Below are 22,242 nucleotides of genomic sequence, written 5' to 3'. Positions count from 1 at the left end.
ATAGTATTAAAATGAACTTTTATTCACTTTCCAATTAAAGAGGGTGAGACTTAAGCATTTTAAAAGTTCGAGTATCCTCAATAACTTAAAATGTATATTTAGTTGTATTTCAGATTTTTAAAGATATGCTTATTAGAAGATAATACTGTATTGAAGGACTGAGTAAAATTATTAGCTTTCTTTCAAACCTTATGTGTAGAAAGTATACTGTACATTTCAAAATGGCAGTTGATTTTTTAAGGTCTTAAATGATTTTTGTAACTGACTCAAAAAATAATATCAAGTCAGCAGAAAGCAAATTATCTCTTCCAGAATCCTGACTTTGGGAGTTTTTGTCAAATTGTATTAGGAGAATAGCAACTAACACCACATCACTCAGTAAGCAGATCAATTATTTATGTTTTCTTTTCTTTTTATTTTTTTCTTTTTTTTTTGATAAAAAACAAGTTTATATATTTATGACATTGTTCTCAAATCACTAACATGTCAACAAAATGTAAGTATTGCCATTATTTTGAGAATGAATTTCTAGTAATTGCTAAAGGTCAAATAGGATTTTTTTTTTTTTTTTTTTTTTTTTTTTTTTTTTTTTTTTTTTTTTTTTTTTTTTTTGTGATGCTGGTGTTGAACCCAGGGCCTCATGCATCTCATGCATGCTGAACCTGTGCTCTACCATTGAGCTACTTCCCCAGTCCAGTTAACTCGAATTTTAAGGCATTAAAAATCTTCCTGGTGCTTGTACCGCCCATCCTGAGCTTGACCAACTCTAGCAGCCCAGGCTTTTCCACTAGCTCCAGAGCTGCTCTCTGAAGGCAGAGGTGGCCCCTTGCCCACACCCCATTTGACCTCCTGCCCTTCTCTTGAAGCTGCAGGTTTGTATATTTACATTCCTTAGTGGCCCTTTTTTCCTCCATAATCAGAGAGTCCTGGCAGGCGCCTTGACAGTTATTTCACTTTGAGGATCCATTTGTTCAGGACTTTTCCTTTGGTCTTAACCACCTCACTATCCAGGAGTTGGTCATCTAGTTTACATCTTCAGCTGAAAGTTTCTTTTCACTAGAGTTCCCTTGTATTTATGGGGTATTTAACTCTAAACTTTGGAGTTAGGTCTAGGTTTGAATAGTGGTGCTCTGTGATGTTGATTAAATACTTGACCCTTCAGCCTCAGTTTCCTATTTTCTAAAATAAGAATGGCAACATCTACATCATCGAGTGGAGAATTAAAGCTCTCTTCCATCATACTACCCTAGTGTCTGTATAGTGTTAATCTCTTGCCCAGGCCTTCTTCAGTTTGCTGAAAGCTTTCCTATGGTTAGTTCATTACATTCCCCAGATATTGACCAGAGTGTCTACTCCAATACAGATCATCCTTCACTTAGGTTTTCTTCCTAACAAGATCTCCTATGGTGTTAAAAGATCCTGACTTTGCTGCCAAAACTTGGTGGAAAGTTCCATAACCCTTGCCTGAGTATCAGGTGATAGTTTATAACCAAACCTGAGTCAGGTTTGAAGTGGTCCCTGTGAGATGCTCACCTAGTGTTAGACCAGGGATTTAGCAGGTGCTTGGTGAGCATGTATTGACTTGTCATAGGGCAGACAGGGCTGTGGTGATGGGGAGCTGCTCATCTGGTCAGTCTCGGTGAGTGGAAAATCTATACTGCTGAGTTCATGTGCAACTTCTGTCCCCGCCACCATGGCCACTTTGTTCATGAGCCCAGTGAGCATTGGTAGGGGCAGCTGGGAAAGAGACTGACGGCTATCCTCAGAATGGATCATCTGTCCATGTGATTATTAAAATCTTCCTCTACTGAGGTCATCCTTTGTTGAGTATTTGCTTGACATAAACATCTTCAGAATTTTTTGCCCATTCAGAGAGGTACAGACCACCTTCCTTTCCCAGATTTCCTTGTTACCAATTTTTAAAATCATGTTCCTTGCATTTCCCTGACCATTCATTCAGTCAAACATCAGCCATAGCCCATGAACAGCTATGAATCACTCATCTGGCCATCCAAAATGAATAATCAGGTCTATCACTGAGAGAATTTTCCTTGCCACTGTCCTTTAGGGATGTCCCAGAGAGGGGCTGGAGTGCCATGGCCTCCGTGTTGTGCGGAACCATTGATAAACCAGGCCCCAGTCTTTTCCTCTGTCAGCTGATCATAGGGAGCTTCCCATGAGGCCATAAGTGCAGGCTGGGAGAGAGAAGGCAGTGTCATAGGAGTGGGGACCATGGACATCTGGGCCATTTCTCTACGTTACTTGTAACTTCTGAGCCTACTTGGGTCCAGACACTTGCACTTGAGATGGATGCTGCTGTACATACCCAGCTTTGTGGGGTCAGATAACACCCAAGTCATAACCAGCACCTCAGGTCACTTGGTGGCCTGTGATCAAGCATTCCTTGTCTACTAAGGTCCTGTAGAAGGCCATAACCTGTTTCTGAAAGGAGAGTAGTTATCTGAGGATGGCGGCAAGGGATTTGCTCCAGAATTGTGAGGGACCGCACCGTGACTCGGAGGCCTGGCAGAGGTCCAGCAGCATTCACATCTGCCACTGCTACCCTAAGCACCACTGCGTCTGCTGGATCATGTGGCTCACGTGGCAGAATAGCCTGTGCAACAGCCTGGACAATGCAGAGCCTTCCTTTGTTCTGGGCCCCTCTCAGACTAGCAGCTCTATTCAGTAAGTAGGCTGGAGTGACATGCCTAAATGAGGAATGTGTTGCCTCTACAGTCCAGAGAGGCCCAGTCAGGTTGGCACACAGAGTTATCCACTACAAGGCAATGTGCTGTGATGCATAGAATTTACATGTAGCTTTTGAAGAACTTATGTTATTTAGCATCATTTTTAAAAAGATTGCTTCAGAAGAAACTAGTATATTTGGCTTCTAACTTTGAATTGCAGTTCTCCACTATTCAACGAGTTATCCCCATTCCTTCACTCCCTGCCCCTCCTCCAGGTGTTTATGTCATAATCCAGCTGCTAGATTTTCTTCTTGGGTAGCGAATCTTTAGATTTGGCAGGATATTGGACCCAGGAACTGGCATGTTGTATTTGCTTAGTATTTGTCTGAATAGAATCCTATAAATCAAAATATTTGAACTGAAAGTTTCTTAAAAACTATGTAGCCCAACTTGACTTTTCACAGCAGACAAAGCCATCAAGTACTATAAAGTCCAGATTGGACGCGACCTCTCAGTTCTAGCTTTGCTTTGCCCACTGGGGTCTGAGAGCTAGGTGGTTGTCTGGGTTGATTGTTGGGGTGAGAGATCCTATCTTCACTTGGTAGTCAAACCTGACAGCAGATCAAAGGTGGCAGTGGTGTGTTAGAGTGATGCTGTATCTTGACGAGTTGCTAGACTGGTCAGCCAAGTGGTAGAGGTTTTAAAGAGCAGGATGTTAAGAATCCAGCTCTGAGAAATGAAGAGGAACCACCTAGAAATTAACATATTAGACTAAATGTAAATGCCTCAAATGCACGTGGTAGATAAGACTATTAGAATATTTACAATGTGAAACTTTAATAAAAATAGAGACTTCATAATTGAATTTTCCTTTAGCAAGGTTAGCAGTAGGTAGGTGGTTAAAGTCAACATTTTGTTTAATTTTGAGGCCATAGTATTGTTAAGGTCAAGAGCACATTTAGTTCTTACGTAATGTGCTGACTGCAGGTTTGCCATCTTGGTATTGGAAGGCAGTATGGAGGTCCTCTAGTTCTAGTCCAGTAACAACAATCCCTGCCCCCAGTGGGGCGAGTTGCTGCCCAGCACCCTGGCAGTTTTCTGTTTAAACCCTTTCTCATGGTCTGGGTTCCTTTTGAGGAAAGCCTCTTCTACCAGTAGCTCTCCTTGTTGGAAAGTTCTCTCTGAGAAAACATTGAGCTTAATATATGTGTTTATGCCTCCTAATTCTGCCCCAAAACTTTGTTCTTGATTTCTCAGAACATTTTTCATATCTCATTTTTAATAGTTGAAAGTTTCTAGACTAGAAGTTTCAGCTATTTAAAATTTTTGATCATTCTTCTCAAATACATGAGTTTTCCTGGGATGAGTAGGGCTGCCAAACAATGGAACTGTCAAGTGATTCTGTTCTACCTTTTTAAAATAGGAACATATACCAGATGGGAAGCAGAAGAACCTAGTTCCTAGCCTCTGCTCTGCCACTTTCTGATAGAGTACTCTGGGTCAGTGAACCTCTCTGAACCTCGGTTGCCTTTTCTGTAAAATGAAGATGATTCTTTTTTTTTTTGTAAACATTTTTTTTTTACCATTTATTTATTTATTTTTATGTGATGCTAAGGATCGAACCCAGTGCCTCACACATGATAGGCAAGTGCTCTACCAGTGAGCCACAACCCAGCCCTGAAGATGATTCTTGAGATGGCCTGGTGCCATGGAGTCATTTTGAAAATGAATACTGTTGTAATTTCCATACAAATCTAAAAGGTAAGTTAGTCAGCTTTCCATTACGATAATAAAATACCTGAGCTAATCAACTTATAAAAAGAAAATGTTTATTTTGGCTCAGTTTTGGAGGTTCTAATCCATGGTTGGTTGACCCTGTTGCTTTGGGACTGTGGTGAGGCCCCACATTTTGGTGGGAAATGTGTTAAAGCAAAGCTACTCACCTAATGGCCAGGAAGCAGACACTAGAAAAGGAAGAGGAAGAGACGGTGTCCCAGTTGGCTGGCCTGACACCAGTGAGCTAAGGATCTCCTGCTAGTCCCGACCTCCCACGTTCCTACCACCTCACAGTAGCACCACCCTAGGGACTTTAACACAGGGGTCTTTAGGCAGCATTCAAAATCCAGACTAGCAGAAGGGTAACGCCCTTGCTTTAGATGGAACATTTGAATCATAGATTTGATGGGTTAGCAATGGCTAATGACAAGGCATAATGATGGAAACAGGTGATGCGCTCTTGCAGGTCTTGAAAGCCCGTGAGTGTGGTGGGTTTGACAGTTCAGTTTGTCTTTAGTTGTTTTAGACACTGGGAATAGATTTTAAGAAATCAAAGAGTAAATAAAATATATGAATTTTTAGATTGTGAAGTTAACAGATTTGTTAAGTCAAGTCTATGTAGGTGTCTGTGGGTCAGTGGAAAGATTTTAATTAGACCTGGGATCTCTGTTACAAATTAGAATCAAATCTCAATGTAGTGGGGAAAGCATTGTTTGCTAATAAACAATAATAACTTATGGAAATAATGGACTTTGCTAATTACTTATGAAGTAAGTCATCTTTTTCACTGCTGTAACCAAGAGACCTGACAAGAACATTTTTAGAGGAGGAAAAGCTTATTGGGGGCTCGTGGTTTCAGAGGTCACAGTTCATGGCTAGCTGACTCCATATCTCCGGGCTCAAAGAGAGGCAGAGCATCAGGGTGGAGGAGTGTGGCCGAGGGCAATGGCTCAATAGGTCACACCAAGAAGCAGAAAGAGAGTGGGGTGGGGAAGAAGGTACTCTGCTCCAAGAGCACAAAATATAAATCCCAAAGGCATGCCCCCAGGACCCTCCTCCTCCAGCCACTTTCTCCCACCTTCAGTTACCACCCAGTTAATCCCTATCAGGGAATTAAAGCACCAATTGGGCTAAAGCTGTCATAACCCAGTCATTTCACCTTCAGTCCTTCCTGCGTTGTCTCACACAGGAGCTTTTGGGGAACATCTACTATCCAAACCATACCGGTGGGTTTGGTGCTTTTTATTCAGAATATCTTATTTTCCAGTTCAAGTTTCCCTGGTCCTACTCCATACTTGACGTTATTTGCCCTATTTGCATCTTTAATTTTTTTAGTAGTTTTTTAGTTTCGCTGATCTTTATGTTGTTTGTTTATATGTGGTGCAAGTTGCTTGGGGAAAAATAAATATGAGTAAAAGGAATACAATTTTTAAATTGAAATTGGTACATGTGACACTTTGGTTCTGAGCTTTTTGTGTGTATGTGAATTATGTTTTCTAAGATTCATTTAGTTCTATATGGAAGCCAGTGTTACTTATTACTTGTGAATTTTTGTTATAAAACTCTTACATTCCCTTTTAATATTATTTGAAATTTCAAAAGAAATGACTAAAAATCAACTAAATTTGTATATTGTATTTTAATAAAAAGTTTTTAAAAGCAAAGCAATTTTATTTTTTGTGATTCTGGTCCATTCTTCTGTCCTTTTTTGAGATGCACTAATTGACTAATAAATTTTATGATTCAGTGACCACCATCTAAAATAAAACTATAAGCCTTCAGAGGAATGCTCTTTTCATTGTACTTTGTATTAGTGCATTTAAATTATACAGAATAATGGGTTTTGTTGTGGCATACTCATTGTGCAGAAACATACTTTAATAATTTCTACCCCCCACTACCCTCCCAGTCCTCCTCTTCTCTAATAATCTCAAAAGGAATGCTCTTAATGCTGTATGTATTATTTACAATAATTATCTACTGTCTACATAAAGTGTATATGTTTTTAAAAGAATAGTGGTCTTAGGTGGCTTTTCATACAAATGGGATAAAGTCCAAATCCTTTAACCACCCTCCTCCTGCTCCTCCTCCTCCTTTCTTCTTTCTTCTTCCTTTTTAAGACACTGCTGGATGTGACTTAATACTTAAGAAATTTACACTAGGGGATCTGGTACCATATTTCCTTTGTTTATGTTATAGGAGTATAGAGACCAACACACTGGTGCTAAGCTTTGTCAAGAGCAGATTTTAGCCATTCTAAATATGTAAAGGACTTGTCTGTTTAATCCATTCATACTACATTCCCATCGACTTTCTACATAATGATTTCAGCAGCCATTGAGGATCATTGCCTAGAGCCATTGTATCATTGGTAGTTGCAAAATGGTGATATCCTAATTATATCATTGCTTCTTTATAACTGGACTGTTTATACAGAGAGAAGCTGCCTTACTAATGATTAGGTTGTTAAAAGGGGTACTGTTTACAAGAAATGGCAGGTAAATGTGGATTTGGATTTTTTCCCTTATCAGTTTTCAGTGTTAAGTTTGTTCTATAGCATTCTTCAAAGGTTAAGAGTGATTACCTTATTTTTTAGGATTAACCTGGACTGACTTTTAGCATATAGTACATTAATTTTAGCATACTTTTTCAGTGCCTTGCATGAGTTCTTTTTGAATGCTCAAATTGTTCCATTCTAAGTAAATGAGAGCCTCTTCCAGTTAGTTCTAGAGGACTTTTGATACCTGCCTGCCTTCATGTAATAGGATGACCCAGGCTCCTCTTACAATATGTTAACATTTTGTGTCAAGACCTGCTTATGCCCCAATATCAGTGAGTACAACTAATGTCCTGATCTTGGTTTCTATTACCATTTTCCAATAAACGGAACCAGGGCTCCAGGGAGAAATGTCTAATTCAAGGTCTCGAGCAGAAAATAAGCATGGTACTACCTAAAAAAAAAAAAAAAAAAAAAAACAAATTTACACACAGTGATGAGGAATGTGTCAGAGGGACACAGTTCACAAAAAGAACTCCAGTGGCTGAAGCTGGAACAATTTGAGCAACAAAATCAGTGAAGTTATATTGGATTATAACCCAAACCAAACCATCAAGTAGTTTACAACTCCATGCTAATAAAATCAGTGGGAGAGACTATGCAGATCTCCTGTGCAGAAGAGCATATACATGTGTGTTTCTCCATCTGTCCCACCCTCAAGGAGGTGAAGTATAATTCACCTCTCCTTGAGTGCAGGCTGTGTATTGCCACTGCCTTTCAAAGAAGTCCGTGTGGAAGGGAATGGTAGTAACTTTACAGTGATGAAGCCCAACACTACCTCATCCAGGTGATCAACGCTGGGTCTGCTGTGGTTTGGATGTTGAGTGCCCCTCACAAGTCCATTTAAAGACTTGTTCTCCAGGGTGGCAACATTGGAAGGTGCTGTAGACCTTTAAGACGGTGGGGGGATCCTAGGTGGGGGGGTTCCTTAGGTCATTAAGGGTGTGCCCTTGAAGGGGATTGTGAGAGACTCTCTTCCCTCTGCTGTGGTTCAAGATTGGGCCATTTGCTCCTATACGTGGTCCCACCACGACCCGCCACCATCCACTGCCCTCATCAGAGGCCAAGCCCACCTCATTCTCACTCACCTTGGATTTCGAAGCTCCAAAACTGTGAACTAAATGAAATAGTAGTAGCCTGTGTCAGATATTTCATTGTAATAACACAAAGCTGACTAATGTATTACCAGCGGTTATAAGTCATGGAGAGTGTGTACCATTGGCAAGGTGTGATGAGAAGGGCATTTCTCCTCTGCAGTCTCTTCAAAACCTTTGTCCCTGATAGTCTAATGTGAGGAAAACATCAGAGAAATCCCAGTTGAGGGACGTTGTACAGAATACCTCCTGAGTCCACTTTGTAACAGGTCACCAAAAATAAGAAAGGTCTGAGAAATGGTCAGAGGAGCCTAGAGAGACATGATGACTCAATATCATACGGTATCCTGAAACCTTGGGACAGAGGAATGACATTAGGCAAGAACAAAGAAAATCTGAAAAAGAATGGACATTAGTCAATAATTATCTACACATATAGTTCTTTAATTGTGACAAACACACCATACTAATTTTTCTAATGTAAAATATTAATAGAGGGAGCTATTTACCAGCAGGTGGGACCTTTGTAGTGTTTTCACAATTTTTCTGTAAATCTAAACCTATTCTAAAATTTAAAGTTTATTGGAAAGTTTTAAAAAGTAATTTACCTTTTGGCAAATAAGAGCAACAACTGAAATTCATATAGTAGTCCATATCTTCAAAAACATTCACAAATCTTTTTTGAGTATCTCATAGTTTGTAGGTAGGCAAGGAATTTATCTTTATTTTTATTTATTTTTAGTGTTAAGCTTATATTTAAAATGCTTGTGGGATCTGCATGTTTTAACCATTGTTAAGACAGAGTTGGGTGGTAAAGATCAGTCTAAGAGTCATCTCTTACAGTGGCTGAGTTTTCATCTGTTATGCCATGATCACCACATAGGGAACATCAGCACTGCATGAAGCCTTGCCCTAGTCTGGGGGTGGCACCATGTCTCTGCCCAGACAGACCCCCACGCAGCTGATGGGCCAGGACCCAGGAAAGGAAGTCTGCCTGGCAGTGAAGAGGAGCTGCCCAGGACTCTGAGCAAGGATGGGGTTGTTAACATGGCTGGAGAGAGGGCGGCTGCACAGGAAAGTGCACCCCAAGAAAACGGGTGTACGTGTGATCAGTTTGAGGTGTCACTTAGATGTCCAAGTAGGCTATCAGCTGGGAATGGAGTAAAGGAATCGAAGGTGAGAGTGTGGAGCCAAGTCATCAGTGTTTAAAAGATGGGTGGACGTTGACTTCGAAGATGAGACCTGAGCAGATCCCTAGGAAATCACTGTAGAATGGAGATGAGCAGCACCACATCCCTGGAGCTCTCAGCGCTTGGAGGGAGGAAGACGATGCCCTAGGAAGGGAAGACAGAGGAGCATTAGAAGCCAAGGGTAGTGTACCCTGTGTGTGCCCATCCCCAGCTGCTGTGCCTGTTGGCTGCTAAGACTCACAGCTGCCACCTGGTCCCCTTTCCCACCCCATCCACCAGTGACTAGCCCAGGGAGCACGAGGCTGCCCCTTGACTAGGTGGGGCTAACTGGGCAGTGCACACCCGCAGCTCTTCATGATGTCAGGCTCAGCCTTCCTTCCTTTATTCCCTGCCCCATCCGGCTTCCCAGAACATACACAGGAGAAACCCCAAGGAGCTACTTAATGCATAGGAATCCCCATCTCAATCCCTGAAACCCAAGTAAAGAGGGTTGTCAAGGAGCAAGCACTAAGTGCCTTAGTAAACATCAGGCATTAATCCTTTTCCAGAGTCATACCTCCTATGTATCTAAGACCATTCTTGTCCCCTCTCTTTCTGTGGACACTCTTCTTCCACTTGGACTGCATTTCTTATACCCTGCTTATTTCAGTAATTCTATGCAAGAGAAAGCCACACCCTCTGCTCAGACAGTCTGACTATACATCTTAATTGCAGGCACATGGGGAGCTAGTGAAGGGCATGCAGAGGGCTTTGGGAGCACACATGAGGTGACCTTGGAAGGAATCCTGTACCAGCTGCAAAGCTTAACTTCAGATCTGTGTTGGAGCAGCCCCCAGGCCCTTCTTTTAACTGTACCAGGTTACCTGCTTTCTGGTCACTCTTAGCCGCAGCCGCCTCGTGGCCTCCCGTTTCAGGACGTCTCCAGACACAGCCCTGCCAACACACTTTCAGCTCTTAGCAAGTTGGCAAAAAGAATGCAGAGACGACCACCAGTAATTGTGAGCATTTATCCCAAGTTGGTCACATCTTTTGGCTGCTCAGATTTAACCACGTTCCTAATCAATGTGTCCAGTTCCTGTAGCACTTCTCAAGTGTGTGGTTGTGTTTCAAGTGCTTGGCAATGGGACTCTTGGGTCCTTGAGACTTGGTTTCTTCTTGGAGAAAATTAGGAAGGGGGACGTAGTTGAGCTGGCTGGGGACCAAGTGATCACTTCCTGTAAGCACAGCCAGAGAAAGCAGAGTGTGGACCAGGATGTTCCAAAATGGAGAAAAACTACATCTCTGGTGGTCAATACACATTACAAGTAAAATATGAAGTAAGTCGATACCTGTTAAGATTGGCAAAAGTATTAAAAAAAAAAAAAAAAAAGCCTGGCGGTTTTGAGTACAGTTAGCATGTAAGGCAAAGATAAACTGTTGATGGGATGAAATCCATTCCAGTCACTTTGGGAAATGACCTGTAAGAGCCTAGCAATGGCAGAACTGCACATGCCTTTAATCTAGTTATGCCCCATCCTAAACATATGCCCCAGAGAAACCCTTAACACTTTTTCACAAGGAAGTTTGTAGCACAGAGTTTGTGAACAGCATTGTTAGTAAAGCAGCTATGGTCTGTTTTTACTCACTTCTAACACCACGGTTGTGGATTCCTTTCACACCAAGTCTCCAACTCTCTGGATACCAACTGGGCATCCTTCAATTCTGACACTTGGAGTTTGCATCAGACTCCATAGGTGTAAGGGCTCAGTCCCAGAAGACCGTCCTTACTTCAGTCACAAGTTTTGGGTTCCCAGGCTGTCCACACTTCTGACTGATGTGGCTGTGGGTCAAGGTTCCCATACCTCCAACCATGTTGAATAGTTTGCCAGAATGGCTTATAGAACTCAAGAAGGCACTTGAATTACTTGGTATTACAAGTATATTTTAAAAGACACAGCCAAAGAGTAGATGGAGAGGCCTAGGGAAAGGTATGAGGGCAGGGAAAGACAGGGACAGCTTTCCCCTGCCCTTTCCTTACTGTGTTTGCCAGCCAGGAAGTACTCTGAATCCCATGGTTCAGGGATTTAAATGGCAGTCCCATTACTTTGGAGAGTGATGAAAGCATTGGCCATTGGGGATTGACACATGCCAATCCCCTCTTTCCTCCCAGAGGTCGGGGCTGTGACTGAATGTTCAGGGTTGGTTTTTCTGGCAGGCAGTCTCTCCATCCCAAAGCCATCTAGCATTCCCGGGCCACCAATCTCCTTAGCATACTAAAACACTTATCACTCCTAAGATTCCAGAGGGTTAAGAGCTGTGTGCAGGAATCAGGGACAACCCCAAATACATATTTATCACAGCGGGAGGAAAAGGAAAGCAGTCTAAACGTTCATTAGCCAGAGAATGAATAGATAAGGTGACAATTGTGCCCTGTGAGGATCGGTGAGTCAGAGCCACACATCACGAAGGGTACATTTTGAAAGCTTAAAAGCATTCAGAGAAGTTGACAGTTTTTAAGCTGGATTGCAGGTGGGAACATGGAAGATTATTAGCTCGGTTGTTCTTTGGTGTGTGTTAAATATTTCTGTAATATTTAAAATTATTAAAAAAACTAAAGCACTAAGGATATTTTATGTACATGTATAATAAAAATGTGAAGTAAAAATGTCATCATGTATAATTAGAACAAATTTAAAACTATTTAAAAAAATTTTTAAAAACATGAAAAACCCCAGGAAATGATTTTTTTTTTTTTTTCTCAGAGGAGGAAGGATTGAGGTTTGGGGGGAGCACATAGGGGTGTCCATAGGACTGATGACATTTTCTTACAATGAATGACAATACTTCATGGTAACTTTTTCTTTGAACTTTTGTGCATGTCACAAATATTGCCCAAATTTTTAAGTTAAAAAAAAAAAAATCTGTGGAGAGGTGTGTCTTCTCTCTGGGCCACTCTTATCTATAATAGGAGGATATTAAAGTGGTGGTAATTCCTCCTCCTGAGAAATTTGTGAAGATGAAATAATGCGAGTAACATAGCTTGAAAAATAATTTTTATTGCTCAAAGATATCTAAGGTTTCTGGCAAGATAATTATTTTTGGAATTATGAGGAAATGAAAGTAAAATATATTAATTGTGGGAAAAATCAGAAAATATAGGAAAGTTTGAATAACAGTAACTTACAAGCCACACTACTGACATAGTTATTTTCTAACATGATTGTTTTCTTTTCTCAGAACTAAAACCTGTTGTTTGTGATTTTCCAGGACACTTTTGTATTGCAGAGGTAGACAGCAAGACAGTACTGATTAAAAAAAAAGAAGCCCCATGCCACATTCTGCGGGAGTTCTTGTAGCAGTGCCTCTCTTAGGGCCTCTCTTCCCCCTGCATGCGTCCTTCCTAAGCAACACCTGTTTGGTGCGTCAGGAGTGTGAACTGGCTGAGTGGTTGACACCATAGGACAGTTTGGTTGACCGGTACCCAGGAAGAGGAGAAAGAAGTTGGGGGCTCTGGCTTGACACTTGACTCAGCCTGGAACCTGCTGTGTGACCTTAGGCAAGTTGTCTCACCTCGTTAGCCTGTCTTCACTTGTGAGACATGGTGCTTGGTTCCTAGTGTCTGTTTTAGCTCCAATTTACTGATAATACCGAATACACAAGGTGTTGATTTTAAAGAGTAGGCAGTGATTCTGGGGGGGTGGGGGGAATGCTAGTTCTTTATACCCTCATTGGTTAGTGTGTGTGTGACATTTTTTCAGTAAATTTTGACTCAGTAGATAGATGAGATTGAATGGAAAAGGATAGAAATTAGAGTTGTAGGGGGTGTTATTTCACTGGATTTTGAGGCAAATCCAAGACTGGATATAGTCAGGAGATGAAAGCATTGACTTGGGTTTCCTGAAGTCTAGTTCGGATGCAGTTGTTTCAACATGTTGTATGTATCACGTAAGTGGAAGACTCTTGCTCCCACTTAGTAGATGAGAGGCCAGGAATGGTAGTTCAGCATTCATATCAGGAGACTTGGTGAAATTCTTTTTTTCCTAATTCCATCCTGCTTGATTATACAGACTCTATCTAATAAGGTGTATTGTTTCCAACAAGAAGATACAGAAATATCAGGAAGGAATGTGTAGCTGTGAGTTTCCTGGGAAGTATCCTGAAGAAGCTGAAACTAGAAAGTTATCCCCTCCAAACACATCAGGTTCAGAGCCCTTTTAGAGGCACCTTGGTTCCAGATTCAGGGCCCTGACCATAGACCTGTGTTCTCTGAGTTCTTTTATGATCTCTGGATGATGCCATTTATGGTGTCCTTATCAGCAAATTGAATTTAATGAATAAATGGGTCAGGACTGGATTTATGAACATGTAAGTGAGAGAAAGAAATTGGATTACCTGGAAATAAAATCTAAAGTTATTTCTCAAATGTAGTCAGTATTTCAGAGGGCTTAAGATGAGAAGCTTCTACAATTCAATAAAATAGACAACCCAGTTAAAAATGTGCAAAGAATCTGAACAGATGTTTCTCAAAAAAAAAAAAAAAAAATCATCTAAAAGGATTCTCAGCATCATTAACCATCTGAGAAATGTAAATCACACTACTTCACATCCACTAGGTTGACTATAATTTAAAAAGGCAGGTAATAGCCATTATTTGAGAAAATGTAGAGAAATTAGAATCCTCATTCATAGTAGGTTGGAATGTAAATCAGCACTACTACTTTGGAAAACAGTTTGGCAGTTCCTCAAAAAGTTAAACATAGAATTATCATTTGACCCAATAAAGAAAAATGAAAATATATGTCATTATAAAAAAAAAAAAAAACTTGCACACAAATGTTCATAGCAGCTTTATTAATAAGAGCTAAAACGTGGGAATGTTGCTGAAGTCCTGGGCCAGAGATCTGCCCCTGTAGTCCCAACGGGTTAGGTCCAGTCACCTGTCCCCAAAACTAAATGAAAAAGTTATGGCTAAAAGCCGGAAAGGAACTTTAATCAGTATAGCTATCCTGGGGAAAAAAGGAAACTAGTTAGTATTTGTGGGAGTACGAACACGAGCTCTCAAATCACATAGGAGGGCACGAGGCCCATGTGTCCAGCAGGCTTGGTCAGACTGGCCTGGTGGGTCATCATCTCAGATTGGGTCAGGCAGGCCCTGGTCATGGGCAATGAGAAAGTTTCTGTTGCCTGGAGGCAGTTTTTACTTGTCACAAGATGTTTATCAATCAGACCTGTTGTTCTTAGAATCCAAAGTGACCGCTCAGAGCAGAGGAGACAGAGGCAAAATGGAGACAAAGATGCCATCTTTTAGTACATTTGTAGAGCCAAATGAAGAATCAGTGTTTTTAGCAAAATTAGCTGCTCAGTCCTTGTTACATGAATGACTGAAATGTTCATCAGCTGATGAGTGCAGGGTGTAGCCCTACAGTAGAACAGTGTTTGGACTTGTAAAGGAGGTATTGATACATGTACAACGTGAAGGAACCTTGAAAACGTTAGAGTGAGGGAAGGAAGCCAGTTACAGAAGACCATATATCCTGTGATTCCATTTATGTAAAGGGTCTCTCATAAGCAAATCTGTAGACAGCAAGGAAACTAGTGATTGCCCGGGGCTAGGAGATGTGGGGTTAAGTGGTGGTGGCTAGCGTAAAGGGCTTTTGCAGGGACAGTGAGGATGTTCTAAAATGTACTGCAATGGTCACACAGCTCTGGGAAGTGTATGTTTTTAATGGTTGGATTGCATGGTATGTGAATTTTGTCTCCATAAAGATGTTACCCAAAAGAAAACCTCACTTGTACCAGTTTTAATGTCTCATGGATGTGAGGCGTAGTACAAACTTGTTCACTGCCCTCCAGGCGGAACTCAAGTGAGAAAGATGAGCTGACAGTCCGTTTGTGCCTGGCATGCTGCTGGCCACAGAGAACAAAAGCAAAGAAGTGCTCAGTCTGGTGAGGACACTGGGTGAGCAGGGCGGGTACCACACATACCGCAGGCACTGCAAGGGGAGTGTGTAGAAGAGCGCACGGCTGCCCCAAGATGCAGAGGATCAGAAAGCATCCCAGCCAGGCGGGCAGGGAGCAGAGGCGGCAGTGGTGGTCTTCCAGGTAGCAGGAGGTGGGTCTGGGAAGGGGATCGACATTCATTTCCTCTTTCTTATCTTAGAGGACGCTGCATGAATATTGTGGTGGTCCTTTCTTTACCTTCTGGAACTTTCAGTTCACAGACCTCTTAGTTCTTATCGTTTGCTGCGTGCCTGGCGCCATTCTAAGCACTTTTCTCACCTCCTCACAGCTACTCCATGAAGGACGTGCTGCTACGGCCCCCTCAGCAGACAAGGAATGGGCATCCAGAGGCCCCCAGTTACCGTGGTTATGCAGTGGTCAGGCAAGTGGTGAGGCCGGGACTGAGTATGGCCGCCACACACGTGACTTGGCAGGGACGTGTGCTGGTAGACAGTCGAGTATAAAACCATTGTTCTCTACGATTATCTTCTTGCTTCTGCTTCAGGATGTTCTGTGTTCTTTGTTAAAAAGACCAAATGCATCTCAAATTAAACTGGAAGTCATTTTCTGTATTTTATACAATTGAAGTTATTGTTATTTCACTTAATAAATTACAGACAGGAGGAAATGAGTGATGATGATCACAGGGATGTCTTAATTTGAGCTATTTGTACTTGGTGTTCATTCAGATTGCATTCTTTCTAGATTGAGGGAAGTCTTTCTGAACACTAGTGATGCTGATCCTTCACTGAGGTAGTTTCCTGTGTAATTATGTGTGTCAACACCATTTGGAGAGTTCCTATCCAGAACAAATGCCCTTGGTGTGAGCTAAGTGACATTCGTTTTGCTCTTCCTAAACATAGTTCAAGGTGACTTGTCTAGGGTCTACAGTCCAAACAGACTCTCAGCAGTTCTGCCTCTGTTTTTATTGCAGATTCCCTGCCTTAATACCTCTTAGTAAACTATAAATGATAGCACATTGTATTAGAGAAGGTAACAAGCTTATAGTTTTTGTATAAGTAGGTCATAGGTCAAAACATAGCTCATCCTGTATCTTTTTAGTTAGAAGAGCACACCTCAGCTAGCACCCTAAACATGGAAGTGCTTGATGCCCAGACTAAGTAAGAGTCCCAGGGGAAGGAATGCTGAGCCTTAGGGTGCCTGGCAGACTCGGCACCCTGCTGCGCAATCCGGGTGACTAAGAACCCAGCTGGCCCCCTGGCTGGTGATTTCTCAGCACTCTGGTTCCTCCTAACATTGCCAAACAGGCCCTAAAGGTCTAGAGAACAGGAAATAAGATGCTGGGAGGCAAGGCGGCAGCTATGAACTGCAGACAGGAGAGGAAATGAGAATGAATACTAGTCAAGTAATCTTAGCAGTTTCTCTCCATTTTTAAACGAAGAATCATGGGAAAGACTTTGTAACTCAGGAAAGTTACCCACCTACCCAGCTACACACATTAGAACTCAGAGGAGTGTGTGTGGGGACCACATTGCCGTCTACTGCTGCATCTCAACTGATTAAGAACTACCACAGGACAGTTGCACATGTGGACATTTCATTTACCCAGCAACAGCAACTGTGTTGTCAGAAGACCAAGAAATCTTTAATGTTAGAAATAATCTTAAAATATTTTTTGCCTCTGTTCTTCTGTGTTTGTGTCACTGTGACTGTGCAGGTTGTTTTTGTGAAGAAGGGCTTTGCATGGCAGTGAATAGTAGATGCAAAAGGCGAAAATACAGACAATGGGACTAACCTCTGTCCTCTGAGATGTGACACTTGTTCACGAGACACTTTTTGCAGAGAGACTTGTAACAGACAAATGTTTACTCTGGTTCACTCTCTTGACCTAAAGAAATAATTTAAAGATTACTTAGGAATATTGTGTTCTTCTTTGTCAGATTCCATTCCACGTTCTCCATTCTGCAGTGTGTTGACGATGTAAACGTCTGTGATTAATGTCGATGTCCTTTGAGACCAGATTGTAGCTTCATGCATATTTGTGGATTGTAGTGCTTGGGCCAAATCCCCATTAGATCGGAGAAAAGTTTGTAAAGTTGGCTTAAGTTGACTTGAAATTCTAAGTTTATAACACACGCGTCATTTAAAAAATTCCATTGTTGAACACTTTTTTGAACAAAACTATCAGTAATTTAAATAGTTTTTTAAATCTTAACTTGTTGCCCCTTTATCTGCCTATCGACGCCCTCTCCTGAATGTGTTCACCACTCCCTGTTGGCCACAGAGCTCTATATTATGACAGTGTAGTACACGAAGCTCCTCCGGGCCCAAGATGTCCTGATTGCTCTTTTTACCCACTAACGGTGTCTGGCTCATCTGAGGCAGACAGGCAGTATTGGCTGTTGTTAAAAGCCTTTTGGAATTTAAAATAACCTACTTGTAATAGTTTTTGATGATTTTTACAGTTGAAAGATATAATTTAACAAGGATCATAACTTCTAATCATTTATTATTGTTGGCAAAATGTGCTCAAAATTGCTGTGTCCGTGTTTGAAGACAAGCCCACTGGTCCCTTTCCTCAGCAGCAGAACTCTGTTCACAAGCTGATGTTAGTGGATTGTGTTGGCACTGCACCTGCAGAGCTGGACCAGAGTGAGGAAGCAGCTCTCTGCCCAGGGATACAGTTCGGTGCTGCTGCCTGGAGGGTTCTCTGTGTCTCACCCTTGCAAGTTGACCAGCGTGGTGAGCCATCGACTGGCTTAGATTTAACTAGGGATTTCCAGGTCTCAAAGGATCACAACCTTACGCTTCCTTTGACTGTTGCAGGATTTTTTAAAAACTATAGTACAGTTTTCCTCTTGGAAAATTTGAGAATTTTATTATGAATTTTATTATCTTGGAAGTGCTGATACCATCAAGTCTGGCAGACCAAGGCTGGCTCAAGGAGAGCTAATCAGACCGTTCTTAGGGTTCTCTCCTAGCTCTGGTGCCCTGGAAGCACATCGAAAGACCTAGAATCAGATGTGTAGGTTGCATAACTTTGAAGAGTTATGGGTTTGTGTACTGGTCTAGAAGCAGGAAGTATGATTTGTACAGATGGGTGTGAGTGGGGCAGTGGGCATTGTAGAAGTCCTTGACCATCAGTTCATGGGCTCACTTTCTATTTCAGAATCCAAGTTAGACTTTGGGGCGCCTTTGTGTGTGTGTCACATGTTCACAATAGTTATAATGAGTTTATTAGGCACAGAATGTTGGGGCTCACATGTTGACAAAGAGCAGGAGTGCCCTTGCTGACCCGTGGTCATCCTCTTACGTTGACCTGTCACCCACGTGTGTGGGTATTCTGGCTTCTGTTAACTTGCAGTGGGGGTGGTTTATATCTCCCCAACTCAATATTAGCATGAGAGTTATGGGTTTTTTTTTGGACACTGGGGATCGAACCCAGGGGCACTTAACCACTGAGCCATAATCCCCATTGCTTTTTATTTTTATTTTGAATTCTGAGACAGGGACTCACAAAGTTGCTGAGGCTGGCTTTGAGCTTGTGATCCTCCTGCCTCAGCCTGCCAAATCCATGGGGTTACAGGCGTGCACCACATGCCCAGCAGCATGAGAATTATGAATTCATGCTGAGTATCTGACTGAACCAGTTTGTTAGGTCATCAGGATAGGCCAGCTGGGGGCAGCCTCAGGGAGCATTTCACCACAGTGAACTTGGTTTTGTGGCACATGGTCCCCAGGACCAGTCCAGATACACCCCTCCCATATAGATTTTACTGGGCTTTGTGTGGGTCGATCTCAGACCCTTCAGGCATTTACCTAGTCTCATAAACCACCTGCCAGACTTCTTCATAGTTGAGAAAGATGAAAGTGATTTGTCTAGATTCAGAATTTTCCAAATTTAAGAATTTAGTTCTTATACTCATGAAATTTAAAACTTTTAACTTGGTCGGTTTGTTTTTGTTTTGTAGTGCTGGGGATTGAATTTAGGGGCACTCTACCATTGAGCTACATCCCCATCCTTTTTTACTTTATTTTGAGACAGGGTGTTACAAAGTTTCTAAGGCTGGACTTGAACTTGCCATCCTCTTATCTCAGCCTCCTGAGTCACTAGAATTACAGGCCTACACCATACACTTGGCCTTCATATTTCCTTTGTGGTAAATCCTAAAACAAATTAGACTGTTCAGCTTGTCTTTTCCAAACTGGCCACATTTAGATGCCAAACTATTCAGAAATAAGGTAGTCCAGAAAAAATATAGAAAATTTCACTTCTAGTGGACAATGAAATTAAGACTTACCCTTCCTTTTTTCTGTACTAAATAAATAACACTTGATTCAGAAACAATGAATCTTGTGAAAATCCTTTCCCACAACACAGGGGCCACACGAGACTGCCCTGTGTGGCCTCCACCCGGTCCCCTTAGCTAGTCCCCATGTTCTCCACAGCCTCTTCCTGTGACTCTGCACTGGCTGGATCTGGAGTCTCAGCCTTCATCACAGTGGCCCTGTCTGCTTTCCCCCCTGTGGTAAATGTCTTCTTGGTGGTCTTCTAGGTGGTGCTGGTGAGGTGGAATGAGCCGTACCAGAAGCTGGCCACATGTGACGCAGACGGAGGAATATTTGTGTGGATTCAGTACGAAGGCAGGTGGTCTGTGGAACTGGTCAACGACCGAGGAGCTCAGGTGAGTGGCAGCAGACTGCTTCCCAGGAAAGGCGAACAGCTGGCCGGTGTGCAGAGCAGAGGCATGAGCTGCACAGCACTGAGCTCTCTGCTGAGCGAGGTGCCTCACCTTCTGCTGCAGGAGCGCACAGCTCCTGGACAGTGCCTGCTGCCGCCAGAGCCCTCGCTGTAAGGGCTGTGGTCTGTGTCGCGTGGCTCTGCTGTGATTGCAGGCTAACCTCGGTCCTGAGAAGGCACGTCCCCACCAGGAGCTCCACACGGCTGTTTCTCATGACTTACTCGCCAAGCCGTGGGGTTTCAACACTCCTCTCTGTCGGGTTTCAATTAGCGTGGCCACCTGTGGTCATCTCCAGCTCTTCCCTTCTGGCAGTGTGTCTCGGCTCTAGGAGAGCAGTCGCTCCAGGGGTACCCTGCAGAGCTGTGCTGTCCCGAGGGTGCCCTCAGGGTCTGGTGGGGGTGGGCTGCCAGGCTCTTTTGTGTTTGAGGACACGTGTCGGGGGATTGACTGCACAGTGACTGGAGAACCCGGGTCCTCTGGGGATGTTATTGACCTGAGGTTTCTCGTACTATTTTAACTCTCCCAGGATGAGTTCTTCTGAGCCTCTCTACATTTCTAAGGGACTCAATTTCCTCTCCTGCCTGTTGCTTAAATAAGCTGTGAGTTTCAGTCTGAAAGATACAGCCCAGGCAGGTGGCATGGAATTGCAAGGAAGGAAGATTTATTTTCAGTGAGGGTTAGCAGGCTAAGGATCATAAGGTGCCATCACGGAAGACAACCTTCCCTCTGTCTGAAGACAACATTCTTCTGGTGTAAGTTTCTTCATTTAGCAGGGTAAACATAACAATCCTGACTGACTCTAATAAAGCCATATCTGTGTCCCGCTTGCCTCCTTGGAGTGCCAAGAGAAGGGAGAACCCCAGCCCAGTGAGTACTAAGCAGCCTTCCTGAAGGAGAGGTACACATGTGCAAATCTCCTGACCCAGAGACGCTCAAATCACTCTGAGGGTGAATGTTGTAGTCGAGAGCATTAACTCTTGAGTCAGCAGCGGCAGAAAATCCCTCTGCTGACCTCCGAGTGGGACGTATTTGACATCTGTGCGGTGGCTTCCTCGCCTACAACAAGAGCAGAGGATCACTGACTGAGACTGTACGTGAGGCGTACCTGTATTGCTGTATGAGGCTGTCGCTGCATGCTGTTGTGCGGCCCTGCTGCCTCACAGCTACCTAGCCCAGAATCAGTCGCCAAGCGTCATCCCCATGGACACTGCAGGCCTGGAGCTGGCAGCTCCATGATGGATTCCTGAGAAGTGGATACTTCTCTAAGGTTGCTCACAGACTCTCTGAATTGCTGTAATTCTCCCTCTGACCAAAGTAGAGGATGCTTTTCTAAGGCCACCTGCTGGGATGAGATGTCTCTTCAGATTTAGGATGACGAGAGCACTGTACTTCATTACTCGGGGGAGGAGGGGAAAGGGACACTAGGACAGCAAAGCTCTTGGCTTTTTCATGTGTCATTTCCCTCAATCTCCCTAGGAACCTTATTCTGATAATTCTCCTATTAGCTGATAATTCAGCTAATAGGAGAGTCCAGGTCAGGCAGGTCCAGTAGTTTGCCCGCAGAGGTTCGTGGGTGGCAAAGCTAGGACTCAGGCCTGTGGGAGTCCAAGGCACTCCACTGTACTGCTTGCTCCCAGACAAGCGCAGTTTTCTCCTGGCAGAAATGCACATGTCATGGTGTACCCCCAAATGTTCACACGTTGTTAGAGTTTGAGAAACCCACCCCACCAGCCAAGCAGCCCGCACCACATGGTTCTCTCCTAGCGGCAGCCTCCCTGGGTAGGACACCCCATCTTCTCCATATGGCAGCTGCGTCACCACCACCACCTGTCACATCCCTCCCTGTTTCTTTCCATGGAGAGTTCGGAGCAGACAGGCACGTCAGAAGGAAGAAAGGAGGAGGAATTCAGCTCTGGAGGCAGACGAGCCAGCTTGTGAGCAGCTGGCAGTGTCCACAGCCTCACAGATGCCTGTTCTGCCAGGTTCCTCTGCAGTCATACTGTGTCTTGTGGCCTGATTCCGACTTTCATGTAATTTTGCTGTTTGAAACTTTGCTTCTTCAAACCTTCACACCCATTAGGCAGCTGTCATCTTTAAACACTGGCATTTTGGGAGGGATTGGTTGCTTTTAATTATCTGGAGTCAGACTTTTCTGAATGAAAAGGCACCACACATGGGCAACAGTGGCTCACTGGTGGAGGCGGTGGTGCCCTGTGTGCTTGGAAGAGGTCTGGTGAAAGGAGCAGTTCTGCAGCC

The 22,242-nt window shown here is 43.1% G+C and overlaps 1 protein-coding gene across 4 annotated transcripts in view; it reads left to right on the top strand.

Moving 5' to 3' along the window:
• The window catches only part of TULP4 (TUB like protein 4), a 252,081-nt gene that overhangs the window by 164,241 nt on the left and 65,598 nt on the right, over window positions 1-22,242 (top strand). For all 4 annotated transcript variants that reach the window (XR_013764990.1, XM_079146763.1, XM_079146764.1 and 1 more), the window contains exon 3: window positions 19,801-19,929. Coding sequence is in view for 3 of the 4 variants with exons in the window: in XM_079146763.1 (XP_079002889.1) it covers window positions 19,801-19,929 (129 nt within the window). In the remaining variant the exon portion in view is untranslated. The remainder of the gene's footprint in view (window positions 1-19,800; window positions 19,930-22,242) is intronic.

This window comes from Sciurus vulgaris (genome assembly GCF_902686455.1).
Source record: "Sciurus vulgaris genome assembly, chromosome: 7".
In the NCBI taxonomy this organism is placed as follows: domain Eukaryota; kingdom Metazoa; phylum Chordata; class Mammalia; order Rodentia; family Sciuridae; genus Sciurus; species Sciurus vulgaris.
Note: the sequence above shows the minus strand (reverse complement) of the source record. Positions and strands in the feature narration are given on the sequence as shown.